Source organism: Hemicordylus capensis, chromosome 1 (assembly GCF_027244095.1).
Source record: "Hemicordylus capensis ecotype Gifberg chromosome 1, rHemCap1.1.pri, whole genome shotgun sequence".
NCBI classification, from domain to species: Eukaryota; Metazoa; Chordata; class Lepidosauria; order Squamata; family Cordylidae; genus Hemicordylus; species Hemicordylus capensis.
The window spans coordinates 88,334,740-88,352,012 of record NC_069657.1 but is presented as its reverse complement, the minus strand read 5'-3'; the positions used below and the strand labels follow the sequence as shown (position 1 = coordinate 88,352,012).

At 45.7% G+C, this 17,273-nt stretch overlaps 1 protein-coding gene across 1 annotated transcript in view; it reads right to left on the bottom strand.

Annotated features, from left to right (window-relative positions):
- ALX4 (ALX homeobox 4) overlaps nucleotides 1–17,273 on the bottom strand; it is a 93,530-nt gene that overhangs the window by 27,070 nt on the left and 49,187 nt on the right. The window contains exon 2 of the mRNA XM_053284701.1: nucleotides 5,504–5,814. Within this exon, the coding sequence (XP_053140676.1) occupies nucleotides 5,504–5,814 (311 nt within the window). The remainder of the gene's footprint in view (nucleotides 1–5,503; nucleotides 5,815–17,273) is intronic.

The window sequence follows — 17,273 nt, the reverse complement described above, 5'->3', positions numbered from 1 at the left end:
GATCTCTCTCTCTCTTGCTCTTCCTTGCTGACTGCCTGCCTCTCTCTGACACCCTCATCTTTCTTGTCTGCTTCCTCCCCCCCCCCAATTTCTTACAGTACCCTTCACAATACCGCTTGCTTAAATGTAGGAACAGAGCCAGAATTCATCCTTAAGCACTGAAACTGGACACCATTTTATCAGTGGCCTGGAATGGGAAATTGGAGCCTGGGATGAGAGAGCTGAATAACTTGAGCTTGTTTTCATTTCATGTTTAATTTCCTGCAGGCTTAGCTCAGCCTTTCCACTTCTTCCACCAGCCTCCCAGGGTTTTATGGGAGAAAAGGGATCAAGATATATTACTTCTTGCTTTGCTTTTTTATTTTTATTTTTTTGTTTCACCCAGGCGGTGATTTTGCTACAGCAAAGCTTGACATTTCCACCTTGCTTTCAAGACCCTGCCACATCACAGGGTCACCACTGGAAAAGATTTTCATTAACAAGAGGGTCCTCTGGGGATGGACAAAGGTTCCTTGGCACTCAACACAGCACAAGAAGGCAAGTCAGCAAGCTAAGCAACAGGCTGCCAAGACGAAACAACCAATCAGGAAAAAGCAGCACAATGAGCAACCCTGTGTGGGTCGGCATATACAAAACAGGCAGAGGAGGATGCTGAAACCCTCCTCTATGTACACCCCGTTGTTCCTGTCCAAGCAAATCCACAGGGGCTCAGAACAGTGTGTGAATGAATGTGTATGGTAATTGCTTTCTTTTAAAACTTTCAGGGTCAGAAAGAGACCAGAAAGGCTGGGAATCTGGCACCTTGACTTAAGCATTCATCACATGGCAGCAAGCTTGGCTTTCCCACTGACTATACACTTGACAGGAGATGCAGCCCGTCCTGGCTCTCTAATTTGTCTGCCCATATCATGCATGAGTTTGTCTCATTTACATATCACATTGCTAGGTATATCCTCCTGCACTGAAAGATGTAATGTGTGAAGCAGCCCGCCACTCATATGGAGCCTGTGGCACATGCAATGGACTTTGGAAGCCACATGGGAAGTAGGTTCCAGAGTTCACCTGTAGAAACCATCCCAAATATCTCCGGCCCAGAACAGTGCCTATCGCTCTCAGCCTCCAGCCTGTGTGAGGTCCACATCTACAGGATGTCTATCTGGTTATTCCATGTTGTGGAGTTGCAAACACCTCTTGGATGTAACAGACCTCTGGATAGAAACCTAGAGCAACTATACTGCTGGATTATTATTGCTGTGGCATGGGAGCTGTTGTGACCTACCAGTACCACTCTGTGACTCGTAACATTTGAATAAGAATATGGATTGGCAGAGGTGAACCTAGGTAATTTTGGAGCCTGGACCTAAAGGCCTTTGGAGCCCACCCACCCCCACCCCGCTGCAAGTTAAGCATCATTTTTTAACACATAGGTTATTGAGGAGACAAACCACACCACACAGGACAGACTAAAGTGGATTGGGGGGCCCCCAGGGGGTGTGGAGGCCCTGGACTTCAGCCCCAAAGTCCAGTGGTAAGAGTGCCTCTGTGCATGGGTACATGGTTACTTCCCATTGAAGCAGCAGCAGCAGGATGATCAGTTTCCTTCTAACAGTACTGGTGGGGGGTGGGTGGGCTCTGCAATGTTGCATCTCTTCCGATGTCATAGCTGTTAATGTATGAACTGGAGCTATTTCAGAGCATTTAATATATCTTTCGCATCAAACCCCTGCTAACTGGGCAAAGAGGCATCTTTCAAAATGGGTAATTCTCTTTATATTAAGCAAGGGGAGAACAACTGGCCCTATTCAGACCCAGCACAGGAACCCTCCATCTTCTCCTTGTTATTCTTTTACTAAGTAAATCACTTTGAGAACTTTTTCATTGAAAAGCAGGATGATGATGATGATGATGATGATGATGATGATGATGATGATGAAGGAAAAGCCAATACTGCTTGATGCTGTTCAGAACATAGACACTGCATATCCTTGCTGAAAGATGTCATGGTCTAACATTCAGTTCATGCAGCAGTCAAGATGCTACTGCTGCAGGAAAGGGTCAGACCATGCTAGCACCAGCCAATCATGTGAAACCAGTCATGTGACACCTGATTCCACACAATGAAGTCAGCATGGATCAGGTTTGAGTGTTCAGTTAGACTCCCCACAAAAGCAAAATTAAAAAAGGAACAAAACTGCATCACATCATCACAAAACTGCAGTTCTGATGGAGTGTCCAAACCTAGGCTGCCCTAAGGATTCTGTTCAGCCACATTCATATCAGATAGGCTAAATACCATAAATAAATGCATAATACATCTGTGCTGGCTTCAGCACATGGTATCAGATTTCATTCAAGTAGCTTGCCATAGGCATGACCTGACAGTGTCCTGTCACTGTGGAAACCATATACTCAGTAGTAGTGCAAACATACTCAGAGTAAAGGGGGTGTCCGCATCAGCATCCTGCCTAATGTTTCATATCATTTCATTTCATTTTTGTCCTTCACTGTCGTAGAAATGTTTCTGTGTTGCCCATACACGCTCTCTCTCCCTCCCCTTCCCCCTCCCACACACTATACTATACCATACCATACTGTACCATACCATACCATACAATACTATATTCTGCCTATGGAAACACGATACAATTTTTGCAGTATGTCCCTCTGTAAACTAGTGGGGAAGAACAATGATTACTGACACATTTCTGTCAACCCTCTGTTTTGTTCCTTTTCTCTAGCCCTGAATGTTGTTCTTCAGACATTATAAAAATACCCCAATGTAGCCATATACAGTGGGATGAAGGGAGAGGAAGTCCTGCCCCGCCATGTCACTCACCCAAGCACCCCACCACTCACACTTATAGTGGGGCTCATCTGAAGGAGGTGGAGCCCTACCGGTGATGGCAGGCACTCCCATGATTGCGAGGGTGGATGGATCCCCTCTCTGCAAAACACTACAAAATTAAGTGGGTTTTGTGACTGCTTCCCAAGGATAACTAAGAAGTTCTGCATGATTCAGTAAGAAAAAAATTGTAACATAGGATTACATAAAAGCATATCTGGTTTTGTTTAGATGAAGGACTTCTGCAAGGCTGTGCAAAGGAGTGGAACTGTGGAATAAGTTCTAGTTTTTCAGGCTTGTAACCTAAGCTCCACCCTCAGCCCCTGGTGGCGCAGTGGTAAAACTGCCGCCCTGTAACCAGAAGGTTACAAGTTCAATCCTGACCAGGGGCTCAAGGTTGACTCAGCCTTCCATCCTTCCGAGGTCGGTAAAATGAGTACCCAGAATGTTGGGGGGCAATATGCTGAATCATTGTAAACCGCTTAGAGAGCTTCGGCTATAGAGCAGTATATACATGTAAGTGCTATTGCTATTGCTATTTGCAGGGCACCAATAGCTATCTGAATGTCAGTTAGTGGGAACACGCAGTGGCACACCTAGGTGATTTTGGCACCGAGACCAAAAGGCTTCAGAGGCCCCCTGCCGCCGTGAGGCCCACCCCTAAAAATTTTAAGATAAAAAAGTGACTAAACCTTCATTTGAGGCACCTCCAAATGTCCTAGAGGCCCTTCCCAGAAGCCTGCCACTGCCCTACTGCCACCCCGCCACTGCCCTGCTGCACCAATATTTGCCACTGTAGCCACCATGTGTGTAGGTGGAAGGTAGGGGGTGAACTGAGTAGGCCCCCGTGGTGGTGGCAGATGCAGTGACTGGTGGGTCTGCCCTTAAAAGTGTGAGACACTCCAGCATGAGATGCGAGAAGTGCAAGGCGCTCCAGCACTGGAGTCTCTCACACCGCTCAAGAGCAGACTTGAGAGCCACTGCACCCACCACCACCATGGGGTGAGGCTTGAGACCACTGCACCGACTGCCACCACGGGGGAGGCCTGCTTGGCTTATCCCCCACCCCACCCCGGCCATGCACATGGCAGCTACAATGGCAAAGATCAGTGCAGTGGGGCAGCAGGGTGGCGGGTGCAGGGTGGTGGCAAGAGGCCCTCTAGGACATTTGGGGGGGGGACCTGGAGACAGGAGGCCACGGACCAGCGCCCCAAGGTTTGGGGTAAGAGCGCCTCTGGGAATAGGATGTCACACCCTTGAGGGAGTCTTACCTCTGCAACCCCCCTGAGATCTATGCCACTTCTGCCACTGTGAACAAAGATGAAGGCCCCTTTCCTCTTCCCTCACTTGCTGCTATCTAATTTTCATATTAAAGGCTTTATCTCTAGCTCAGTTTCAATGGCTGCCAATTTTGTTTGTAGAATTATTTATTTATGTATTTTTAATGTATTTTAATATCTGTTAGAATTTTAACAAAAGAGGGTGTGGAAAGGAAAAAATAGTAAAATAAGATATGGACACACAGTTAGTGATTACTTTAAAATGGTGATTCCGCTGTGGGAGCAATACTAAGATAGAGTGGCAGCAGTGATAATTCCTCCTCTTTAATAAGGAGGGACCTTATGGCTTTATGAGAAGTCTTTTTATAGAAAGTGTCTGTGTGTACAGAGCGGGGGCTAGAAGAGCTGCATTTTAGGAGAAATTGTCTTTACTGTTTTTAGACACCAGCTGTGGAAATTAAAATCCAAAGCAGCCAGAAAGTGGCCCCTTCAGCAACTGGAAAGAAGCCAAGCTATAAGAAAAAATCCTCACAGCTGAAAGCCCCACACAATTTCCTACAGGCAGAGCCCACAGTGGTGCTAATACGATTGCTCTCTGGGTGAGCTCTTCTCCAGGTGCCTGGCTTCTTCTCAGGCACCTGACTATTCAAGTGTGCATTCAGAGAGAGTTATTCTTCTAGAAATAACTTGAAAACTACACATTCTTGGATGATAATTTTTTTCTGGACCCCTATTAGTCTGGCCTTATGCCTACAGTTTGGACAGCAACTGCTTTTGTCACTCTGGTGGATGATTTTCACAAGGAGAGATAAAGGTAAAGATAAAAATAAATGTTATCCTGTTGACTTTTCTAAACCTTCCAGCAACTTTTAACACTTTGGATCATCTCATTTTATTAGACTGCTTAGTCCAATAGTGGGAGATGGCCATGAACTTACTTTGATCACTTCTAACCGACCAGTCACAGAAAGTGGCGCTGAAGGATTATTCTATAGGTGTATGAAATCTGGTCTATGATTTCCCCCAAGTTTCCTTCTGTTCTGTCATTGCTTTTGCCTAATGCCTTATATATGCTTTACATATGAAGTTAAGTGGGCTCATTCGCAGCTGACTAGATCATGAAAGTAAATCCACACAAGAGCAAGTCAATAGCTGGAGGTTCCTGTAATTTATGAGAAGGGAGAGAAGAGATCTGCTTTCCTTTTGTGGAGCTGGTGTCTATATGGCTCAGTACAATGGGGCATGATTAGCAGTCAGGTGAGAGCAGATGTTATATTGTCATTAAGGGACATATCTGGGGTATTCTGAACAGCAGCAAATAAAGGAGCTTTGCTGGCTTGCTGGCTTTCCTAAACACATCTTCCAAAGCCTCTTTCCTTACCTGTACCCGGGCCTCAGTAAGGTCTGTCCTCATGGCTAACTGCTCTCTGGCATAGACATCTGGGTAGTGGGTCTTCTGAAAGACTTTCTCCAGCTCTTCCAGCTGATAGCTGGTGAAGGTGGTGCGGTTCCGCCTCTTCTTGCCCTTGTTGCTCTCTGAGTCAGTCTTGTCCATCGGGCTGGGAAGATCGTTGCTCGCCCTCTCTTGGGATACTTTCACTCCACTCTCTTTCACACTGAGGTACGTGCCATCCATTCCAGCAGGATCCGAACCTGGTTGCAGCTCAGTCTCTCCCAAGGAACTCTCTTTAGCTGTGTATATGGTGGGGAAGATGGGAGTGGACAGGGAGAAAAAGAAAACATAAAGCTGTAGATAAATCAGTTGGTTTGAGCTTGATTTAGACCAGTGAGAAAAGAGAGACACATAGGGAAGAGTCTGAGACGGGCAGCTATAGAATTAAGGAGAAGGAGGTGAGACAGGAGGAAAAAGGGGAGGATAGAGGTTTAGGAAAAGAGAAAGACAGGACCATTTGGCTTAGGCTATATATAAAAGGTGAAGGAAGCAGCCAGAGACCTATAAAATAAATAAAAGGATTTTGTTTTAATGACTTAAGGAAGGTTAGCTTTAGACTCCATGCTGCCTGAGATTTGAATTTGTGTTGCTAGTTCTGCTGTGATTTCCTGTACTGAAGCAGATTACTTCAGGGCACATAACAGATGATAAGGGGGATATTGTATATATTTTATAAGCTTCTACAGTGTTCTGTTGACTGCAGAATATGCATTCTACATTTGATTTTGTAATTGCAATCCCATGGTACAGCTCCCACAGTGTTCTGTTGACTGCAGAATATGCATTCTACATTTGATTTTGTAAATGCAATCCCATGGCACAGCTTAATCATGTGGTGTACAGATGGGGGGAACAGGGAGAGATCCAAAATACACAAGTTATAAAATATATATTTAATAATCAGGACATTTTGCACGCACACACACACCATGCACACAAATCACAGCATATGTCAAATTAACCCACACATTGACTGTGACTTGACAGCACTGGGAGAATTGCTCCAAGTGGAGTAAAAAACAATAATAAATTCATTTCCTGGTTTTCTGGGTGGTATTCACATGCCACCACTAAACATAATGCTGGTACAATAGACCCAAAGATGCTCTTACCCCTGGATTTTTAGGCTGAAGTCCAGGGCCTCCACACCCCTGGGCCCCTGGGGGCCCCCAGATCTACTTTTGTCTGTCCTGGGTGGTGTGGTTGGTGCCCTCAAGAACCTATGTGTTAAAAATGATGCAGCCAGGACGGGGGAGGCTCCAAAAGCCTTTAGGTCCAGGCTCCAAAATGACCTAGGTGCACTTCTGAATAGACCTAATCACATTTTCAACACTGCATCTGGGTCCTTTCAGGTCATAACTATATGCAGTTTAGTAGGAACCACTGATAACAAGACAGTGGGGTTAACTGAGTGCCACATAGCAATGAGATCATATTTTCCCAACCTGAGTCTGCAGCATGTTTATGACATCAAGTGAACCAGTGTGAGAAAGAGCCTTCAGATAGTTGGTAACTAAACCCATCATCTGGATGTGCATTACAGACGTGTACTGTAGATAAAATGTGCCAAAATATTTTTTTTATTCAGCTAGGCTTCCATAAATATTTTGTTAGGGATCTCAAATTCCATCTGGAACTTGCAAAAGCAAACTAAACTAATGGCAGAATCAGACAGCAGCGTTTCTGAACATCATAAATTGCAAAGTAGCTGTGTGGGCATCTGGATAGATTGCCAAATGTAGTGACTAGCTGCACTATTTAGACAAGGCATGATCAATTTACACCCCCCGCAGCAGGTTTTGGACTACAACTCCCATAATCCCCAGCCATAATCACCAATATGGGAGTTGTAGGCCAACATCTACAAGAGGGCCAAAGTTGTGGAAATTGGACTGAGATGTTGAAAAATCTGTTAGAGATCACCCCAGCACGCACGCACGCACACACACACACACACACACACACACACACCAAAAGGATCCCCCGGGGTTAAAAGAAAAAATGTTAGATCATTTTAAATCTGTGGTATGAATATGCCCTAAGGAACTATATGGAACACAAAACCCAGCACTGAAGAGCTAAGGAGCAAATGGGAGTGTGTTGTGTGGATTTCTTCAGAAATAAATATCTAAGGAGTAATTCACATGATCACTTTTTTAATGTACAGGGTTTGATTTTGAGTCAGGATGGATGTTGTGTTCAGCTGATTTTTTGGATTCATTGAAGTATGCCCGTGACTTTACTCAGCCCAGGCTAAAACTGCACCTGAAGTTAATCGCCTGTATCTCCCCATTCTCTGGACCTTTCCTTCCTTTATGTTAAGCAGATTCCTAGTCTAGAGTCTCCAACAGGAGATTGGTGGGGGTAGGTAGGCATTGCAACCTTTTCCTCTCTGTCATTTTCATACTTTCAAATGCGACCTCCTATTTTGTAGCTTGGAGGTGGGAAACCAGCAAAGAGGAAAGGATACCAGTACCAGTGATACCAGGGAGGGGAAACTGGGGGAAAGCGACATGTGTGGCGTGAGCTGCAGTATGAAGAGTTCTTCAACTCCCATCATTCCCAATGGGGCTTGGTTGCCACTGCAATGACGGGCAGCTTTAGAGGCACAGAGCAGCCTTCACCTTTGGAAAGTGCACAGATGGCCTCTTAGCTGGTGTGGAAATGTGGCTCACTGTGCATTATGTCAGTCAGTATTCACAAGATTGAAATCACTCCAAGTCAGCTCGTGTTACCTTCAGCACGACTATCGATATTGTGAAATGTCTTAAAACATGTGCAGTTCTAATGACAAACCAGCCCAAGACTTGATCTTTTCATTGATTCAACCCTAGAACTTTGAGCTGGAATATTCTGGAACCAATCAAAGGATCCCAGTCCATTTCCAGGCCCAATTCAAGGTGCTAGTTTAACCTTTAAAGCCCTAAATGGCTTGGGATCAGGTTACCTGAGGGAGTGCCTTGTCCCCAAATGTCCCAACCCGGTGCTTAAGATCTGTTTTGGAGGCCCTTCTCTGGGTGCTCCTGCCAAATGAGGTGAGGCAGGTGGCTACTAGGGAGAGGGCCTTTTTGGTGGTTATGGAACCAAAAAGGCCCTTTATGGAATAGCCTCCCCAGTGAGGTTCGACTGGCATCATTGCTTTGTTCTTTTAGATGCCAGGTTTTGTTCACTTAGGCCTTTTAAATTTAAAAAAAATTGTGATCTGATTGTAACTGATCTTAAGAATATATTTTAAAAAGAATATCTGTCTATCTATATATTTCTCTTAAACCTACCCATCTCTAATCCATGTGTGGCAGCTCTCGCGAGAGTTCGCGAGCAGCTGCTGGACAGCGACGAGGACAGGCTGGTGAGGGAAAAGAAACTGCTGGCCAGGAGAATGGCCGAGCGGTGGCCATCAGGCAGGGAGGGCAAGAGGAAAGCTGAGAAGAGAACTAGAGACGCAGGTGCTCTGCACCCAGTTCAGCTAGTTTTAAATATATATTTTTTAAAAAATAAATATTTTCAATTGTTTTTGTATTGTATTTTGTATTTTTGTCCCCCGCCTTTTTTTGTCTGTCATGATTTAATGTGTGTTTTTCTCTCATGTTTTAATGTTGTGCTGTAAGCCACCCAGAGAACAATTTGTTATGGGACAGCTAAGAAATAAAGTTTAATTATTATTGTTATGTCAGAGAGTGTACAATGAATAAGTCTTCACTGAATTCTCAGTTCTTACATCATTTTAAAAGTGTATAGAAAACTGAGAACCTGAGAACCCAGAATGCACATAATTCAGCTTGCAGAAATTGGCCTTTTGTGCATTTCACTTGTATAAACTGTGTATCATTGTGAAAGGTATCACATTTGTTGAGCAGATGGTTACGCTGGATGCTCTGACAGAGTCTGGCCTGTTTAGAAGACAGGAAGCAGAACGTCAGGAAAGTGGACACTGTCAGGAGGAGGCTGGTCTTGTGGTAGCAAGCATGAATTGTTCCCTTTGCTAAGCAGGGTCCAACCTAGTTGCATATGAATGGGAGACTACATGCATGAGCACTGTACGATATTCCCCTCGGGGATGGAGCCGATCTGGGAAGAGCATCTGAGGTTCCAAGTTCCCTCCCTGGCATCTCCAATTAGGTTTGAGAGAGACTCCTGCCTGTGACCTTGGAGAAGCCGCTGCCAGTCTGTGTAGGCAATACTGAGCCAGATGGACCAATGGTCTGACTTGGTAGAAAGCAGCTTCCTATGTTCCCTATGTTCCTATGAACACGAAGAAGAGCCTCAAACAGGAATATATAACAAAGCCATGAGAAAGATGGCAACTCCACAAATCATGTGCACTCTCAGATTCTACTGATTCTAGAGGAATCCATTAATTCCTATGGCCAGGGCCCAAAGAGCCATGGAGCTAGTTCCAAAAAACTATGAAACTAGTTCCCAAGGGAGTTTTAGACTTGTTTTGTTCAAACAGCAACCACTCATCCTGCTTGGCAAACAGCTTTGGCAACACGAAGGAGGGGCATTTCAAAAACACATGTTATAGCAAGACATGTGGATCAGCTGTCCAGTGGACAAATCCACTGGGCAAGTTTGAGTGCAGACCCATGACATTTTCAAAGGTTTCATTTTACCAGACTCTATTTTCTGGAATCTGTCCTTGGTAAATCAGTGGTCCACATGATACAAAGTGTGGCAAGTGGTGTTTGCTCTCATTCAAGAATCCAGCAGGAGTTATATCACCAAAGTCCTTTATTAGAGAAGCCAGCTCTCTACTAATAAATAATAATAACACCCTCCTTAGTCCTCCCTTTTGCTGCTACTCTGTAATGTAGTCCTAAGCACTTCCCAGTAGCTGTTGCCTCTAACTGTACCTCCCCACTGTGTTACCAAGTTATTGTCCCTGCTTACTGCCAAACCTCTCCAGTTTATATCCACATACACTGATATACACAGCATTATGGAGCCGTGACACTATGTCCCATCTGCTTCAGTCATCTGGAATAACATGTGCTCTGCGTGCACTTTATTATCTGCTCCATGTAGCACAGAGAGTCAGAATAGCAAACTATGTCTCCCAGTTTGCTTGACCACCACCCCCACACACACATTCCCAGACAGGTCCCTATTGGTGAAATATGTGAGGGTAGGCATTTTGTTGCCTGAACACCAAATAGTGCCTCTCCCTTCCCTCGTCTCATTTTTTCTATTACAAACGACCCCTTTCAAATCTTTCCCCCTTCCTTCCTTTTCTATTAGGAAGGAAAGAGGAAAAGCACCATTTTGCCACTTCACTTCCTTTCCTCTTCCGACCATGCATGGTGAGGGAAGAATGCTGGGTGGGCTGATATTCTGCCCCTCCAAAGAGGCCCACAATCCATTCCCTGAAGAAGTTCAGTTCCACCTCGTTTTGTGATAAGGCTGACCCTGGCCCACACAATTCCCTTGTCTGAGCCTGAGCAGCTCTTTGGATTTTGGTGTGTGTATATAATATATCGTGTTTCATTTGCAGAGCATTTAATGAACCTTACTGCAGCAAGCATCCTTTGCACCAGCTCCATGAGATAGTCCTGCATGGAGCAGGGGGTTGGACTAGAAGACTGCCAAGGTCCCAACAGACTCTACAACAATTCTATTCTTCATTATTTATTCTATTTTATTATAATAATTCTATTATTCCTATTTTTCAGATGGAAACCTGACGCTATTTATTTTACCCAAGCACATATCATGAATTGATGGTAGGAACAGGAATCCAAGCCTCCTGAATCGATGTCCAGCTCTTAAGCCATTGGACCTTTGTGGCACTTGCACATATCATGAAGCTGACCCTCTGCTGCATCCATAGGTAGTGTTGTGATGTGTGGACTCCATATGCATTGGGAAAGGCAGTGAAAGCTTGATGGGCTACTGATTCAGTTCCCACTGGATTTTTGGAGAACAGACTTAATCAGCCAGTTTCCACCTGATTCCACTTTCAAATTATACTAATGCAAAGCAGGCTTGCTGACACATACGGTATATAGCTGACAAGGGGCTCTGCAAGGGAATAGGTAATATGCAGTACTTAAGGCTGAATACAGACTTTCCAAAGGCAATGCTGGTGCCTGTTTCAGATTCCCTGGAACCACAGTCTCTTGCTGTGCAACCGTGCTAGAGCAGAGCAGTGGCTGGAAGCACAAGTTACCAGTTGGGAAGTGAAGTCCTTGGTTCAAATCTTATCCCCAGGGGTGCTCTGCTAATGAGGCAAGGTGCAGCAGTCACCTAGAGTGGTGTTTTGGCACAGAGAGCAGATGGCCTCTCCAGATAGGGCTGAGAGAGACTCCTGCCTGTAGCCTTGGAGAAGCCACTGCCAGTCTGTGTAGACAATCCTGACTAGATGGACCAATGGTCTGACTTGGTATATGGCAGCTTCCTACGCTCCTAGCTGCCTCCACAATCCTCCAGCCACTTCACTCCACCCAGAGCTTCCGTTGCCCCCCGCCCCAAATGCTTCCTTATGGTGTGCTAGCTGCTGCCAGTGGCTGACATTCTCCATAGCCCTCTGGCAACTGAAGGCTGCAGGTCTGCAAGGAGCCTGAGCTGAAGGTATCTTGAGCAGTGGACTGAGCACAGAGAGGGAGAGGGGGAGAGTTTTGTGCGATCCTCAGAAACATGTTTTGCAAGTGGAAAGGACTTTTGGAGAGAGGGAAGAGATGCAAAAATTACTCCCTTGCCACTTTAAAAGGCAGAAGTTGGGGAAGTTGGAGGGGCAGAACGTGATGAAAGACATTCCCACCCTCTAGCTGTATAAAAAGCAACTTCCCCACCCACTCACCAAAGCAAGGTAGGAGGGGCAGGAAGTGAGCGTCTGCTAAGCAGCAGCTGAGCCAGAGGGCTCCATCCTACTCAGCAGCTATACTCTGCTCTTTAACGAGGCAGGGTGAAAAACCGCTCCGACCCAGCTGCTGCTTAGCAGATGATCGCTTCCTCCCTCTCCTACCTCGCTTTTTACTCACAGACGATTGGAAAATGGGAGTTCGAACAGCTCCCAAGCTTTGGTAGCACACAGAGGTGCACCTAGGTAATTTTGGAGCCTGGACCTAAAGGCTTTTGAAGCCCCCCACCTTCCCTGCAAATAAGCATTGTCATGCTTTGCCAGGTGACCACACCACCCAGGACAGACTAAAGAGGATTTGGGGGCCCCCAGGGGCTGTGGAGGTCCTGGACTTCGACCCCGAAGTCCAGGGGTAAGAGCATCTTTAGTAGCACACACATCTCCTACCCAGAATTGTGAGAACAGCCCCAGTATAAAAAGGTTTTTGACAAAGTCACTCACAGAAGGCTCCTGAGTAAATTTAGCAGTCATAAGATAAGAAGATGGCTTCCCTTATGGTACAGAATTCACCGTTGCAAGCTGTAGTGATGGCCACTACCTTAGATCCTTTAAAAAGTAATTAGACAAATTCATGGAGAAGAAGGTTTATCAATGGTTATTAGTCCTGATGGCCATATGGAAGATATTGCAACTGCAGATATCACAGATACAACTCCTATCACCCCCAGCCACAATCGCCAAGGTTATAGTCCAACATCTGGGGACCCAAGGTTGGAAATCCTTGAGTACTACTGAATGGCTGTCTTCGGACATAACAGCAAACCGCGGGTCCAACAGACCTGCAGTTTGCCCCCATTCCCCTGGTGCACTCCCAGATGATTGTGATCTGCAGTCCAGGAGGCTGCAAAGGGAAAGGAACCGGCTGTGTGAGTTTCCTCAGATGCAGAAAGAACAGCCATGGCAGCCAACTGAGCAGGAGAGGGGGAGGAGCTTCCTACCCTTAACTCCAGTCTATGCAGCTTGCACAAACCAGAGGACACGGCAGCAGAATCCAGATGACACAATGCTGCTTTCAAACCTGATGTTTTGATGCTGAAACTCAATGCAACTGAAGGTTCAAATTCAGATTTGGGGTTGAAAACTGACCCACAGTTCAGTGACTAAACCACAGATTCCTGCATTTGGACTACCACAATCTTGAACCTCTGGCACGTTTGCCTTTGGTTTGTGTTATGTCCGAAGGTGGCCAGTACCATTTCCTAGGGAAGAAGAACAGGAGAAGGCTGTTGCCTTCACACCCTTCCTTGAGGACTTCCTGGATACCTTGGACCACTGCAGGAAACAGGATGCTGGACTAGATGTACCTTTGATCTGATCCAGCAGAATTCCTCTGAGGTTCTTATGATGTTTTGAAGCCTCTACCTCTCAGCATTTTATCTGCATTGCGAGATTATGTTGCATGGATCACTGACACACACAGGCTGGCATCTAGAGTAACAAACTGTCAATGCTGCTACATAAGAAGTGCTGGTGCAGATGGTAGTTTCAACTAACACAACACTGGCACTTGTCAGGGTGAGGGATTTCTATTACCTCTCCTTTCTGGGTGAAAGAGAGAGCTTCTGGGGGGAGGAGAGGTTGTTGGAATTCACCCCATTCCCATGCAAGTGTTGTTGCTGCCTTAGTGGGGAACTCATCAGCAGATAGAGCACATGATTTGTTAGTCTGGATGTCAGGCAATGTATATAAGAGATTTTTTTAAATATTCAGCTATCAGTATGGTCTAGTTCTGGCCAACAGTAGATAAGGTGACAACCTGTTTATTTATTTATTTATGTATTTATTTATTCATTCATTCATTCATTCATTTTATTTCTATACCGCCCTTCCAAAAATGGCTCAGGGCGGTTTACACAGAGAAATAACAAATAAATAAGATGGATCCCTGTCCCCAAAGGGCTCACAATCTAAAAATTTTTGGGGTTGTACCACTCCAGATTGCAGATGGGCACTCACTTGACTGAATGTTCCCTCCATACAGTGAAATTCCCATATACCCAAAACTACTAGCAGGTGAGGGAAAAGGCTAGACTAAAACCATTTTCTCTGACATCTAGCTTTCTATGGGCTTAAAAAAAAAAAAATCATTCATGTGATTTTCAATCTGGTGGTTCAGTCCAGACATAGATTTGCCATCTCCGCTGAAATCTGTGAGAATTAGGCCTATTGTTGTTTCTAGGACCACTTTTTTCTGTGACTGCAGGCTAGGTCAGGTACCGTACACTCCGTTCTGCAGTACCCAAGGAGTTCAAATGTTGCCCTATTCTAAAAGCCAACTGAAGTCCCCCTCTGAGAATCCAATTGTTTTGTTCCTTTGGCCTTCTGTCCCTAATTGCAGACAGGCTCTTGCGGCAGCAGCTGAAGAAAATCATCCTGCAAGCCAGATGCTGTCTGCAGGTCACCACCCCAAATTTTAGAAAACCTCAGCTTGCTTGCAGAATAAATATGCATCTGCCTACCCGTCTTATGGTTCACAAAAAGTCATTGTATCTGATGGAGTCTGTGGATGAGCTAAACTCCTATTTTTCACCTTCAGGGAGCAAGATTTCTATGCAGTGGGGGGAGAAGCTTCCTCTGTCCCAACATTTAGCCACCATTATATTGTGGCGAATTAGGCCCTTGTTCCCACTCCATGCCCACTTTGTTATCTGCATTACCTGCAGTAGATAGGACTGCCACATTCCCCCAATGGTAGAATTCTGATAATCATACCCTCTGACATTTCATCAATGAAAACAGGGACATGCCTATGCATGGGGTGTGGTCAAGGAAACTAGGTTTAGTATTCGGACTCCAGGCATGCCACAAATGAAAAGCAGGCAATAAAGTGCATCCAGGGCACATGTTACTCTGGATTACCAAAGTGGATGGGCCAAGGTCATACCCTCCAACATTCTGTTGAAGAAAGCAGAGACATGCTTGTAAGAACCATACTGAGTATTACTGTCCGAGCCCCACATTCACTGTTACACATTACTGAAGACTGAATTCTGCCCACTATAAGTATATCGTACATATGTTGTGCTATATACATATAGCGGGTTGAATTCACACTTCAGCAGTTGTGTCTCAATGTTGTACACCCATTTTTATGAAGATGCATTAGAAACAGGATGCATCCATCCACCCAGCTGGAGATTTAATTTCTAGAAACTCTAGGGAGGGAGCTGAATTCTGAAGAATGACAACTCTAGCAACTCACAAAATGAGCAAGGAATCCCCAGGTGGCAAAAACAAGGACAAAATAGAGATGGTGGCAGTGTTACAGGGCTGTAGCACTGCGCCTTGGGTTTGCTGCGATCTCCTACAGCAGCCCTAATGCTTTTAAGAACAGGCAGTCAGCACTGCCGCAGTTTCCCCATTGTTGCAAATGGGGAAAACTGCAGAAACATTGCTTACATTATCACCCGTTCTTAAGAGCACTGAAGTTGCCTTAGGAGTCCACAGCATATTGGGGAGCAGCATTATGTCTCTGTAATGCTGCACATCCTGTCAGCCAGTGATCTGTCAGCATGTCCAGACCCACCTGGACTTTGACTCAGAGGAAGCCCTGTCTAAGGAGGAGAAGGGTGAGCATGCCCCAGCTGAGACCCTTGGCCTCAACAAAAGCCTTTTAGAGCCAGCAAACCCAGAATCACCAGAGCTTGTTGCCCCTCCTGCAAGCACCTCTTTGGAGGAAACTTGGATCTCTGGGGAATCTGGTGACCTACAGTGAGGCCCCCGTCCTCGCTCTAGCAGTCCCCATAGCCTCTGGGACCCCAGGATGAGAGGTAGCTGCATGGAGCCAGTGGCAAACTCCAGCACCAGAGGCGAAGTGCTCAATTGGCTGCTCAGGGCCTCCCTCCCAATGGTCCTCCTTGGGAGTAGGAGGAGGCCAGCTCAGGCACCTGTTTTGAATCAGGGCTATCCTGAGCTCCAGAAGGGATGGGGCTCCTGCTCCAACCGCTCCATTGGCAGCCAGCCTTTGTTGTTTCAACCGCTCTTTCCTTGAGCTCTTGCCTCCAGCTGATGCTTTGCTGGATCTAGGTTCAGACACAGGGATTGATTCCAGAACATAGGGACTACCTCTGATACACAGGGGAAACGGGAATATATTTGAGCATGATATATAGCTCGGAAGCCTTCACCTTTTTCAGCCCTAGCTGGGCTAAACCTAGTCGGCAACGTTTGACTGACTTTTAATGTCTTGCATCTGCCCTGCTTGGAGAAAAATGCTGAAAGAAAAAGTTCACGTTCCCTCACTCTTTCTCTCTCCTTAAGAAAACAGAAGCAGAAAGGGTGACTGCTGATGCAACTCAAGGCATGATGTGAGTTGAAGATAGCTGGATATGAGCATGTTATGTGGATATGTGAGCACTTAACATATCTGCAATGCATATTCCTGAACTTAATCTTGAGCTATGAACAAAATCAAATGCCTCCCCAAATGACTGCAGTAAAGTCCCTCGTCTGGCATCCATTACGTCGGCATTTTCCAGATTCATGTCCCTGTTTATGGACCTTCGTAATTTGTCATGCCTGCTAGGCCATTAATTGTACAACAGCATTGACAGAAAGCCTCCATCGGAACTTGGAGCCACATGCATTCCCTCCGCAGAGCTGGCAGCAAAGCACACAGAGAACAATGGCTGGAGTGGAGAGGGGGTGGGCTGCTTTCGGCCAACTTTTGTCCTGCAGAGCTTCTCTCCCTGCTGCCCGAAGAGGAGGGAGCTCATCATGGATGAGTACGAAAGCATGATTGCAGGAGGGAAGAAAAGACATGCATGCCCAGTGCAGGGAGCGGGGAGGAAAGCTGGGCCTCATCTTTATTGGCTGTTGGACCAAACTACAGAGGGAAGATGA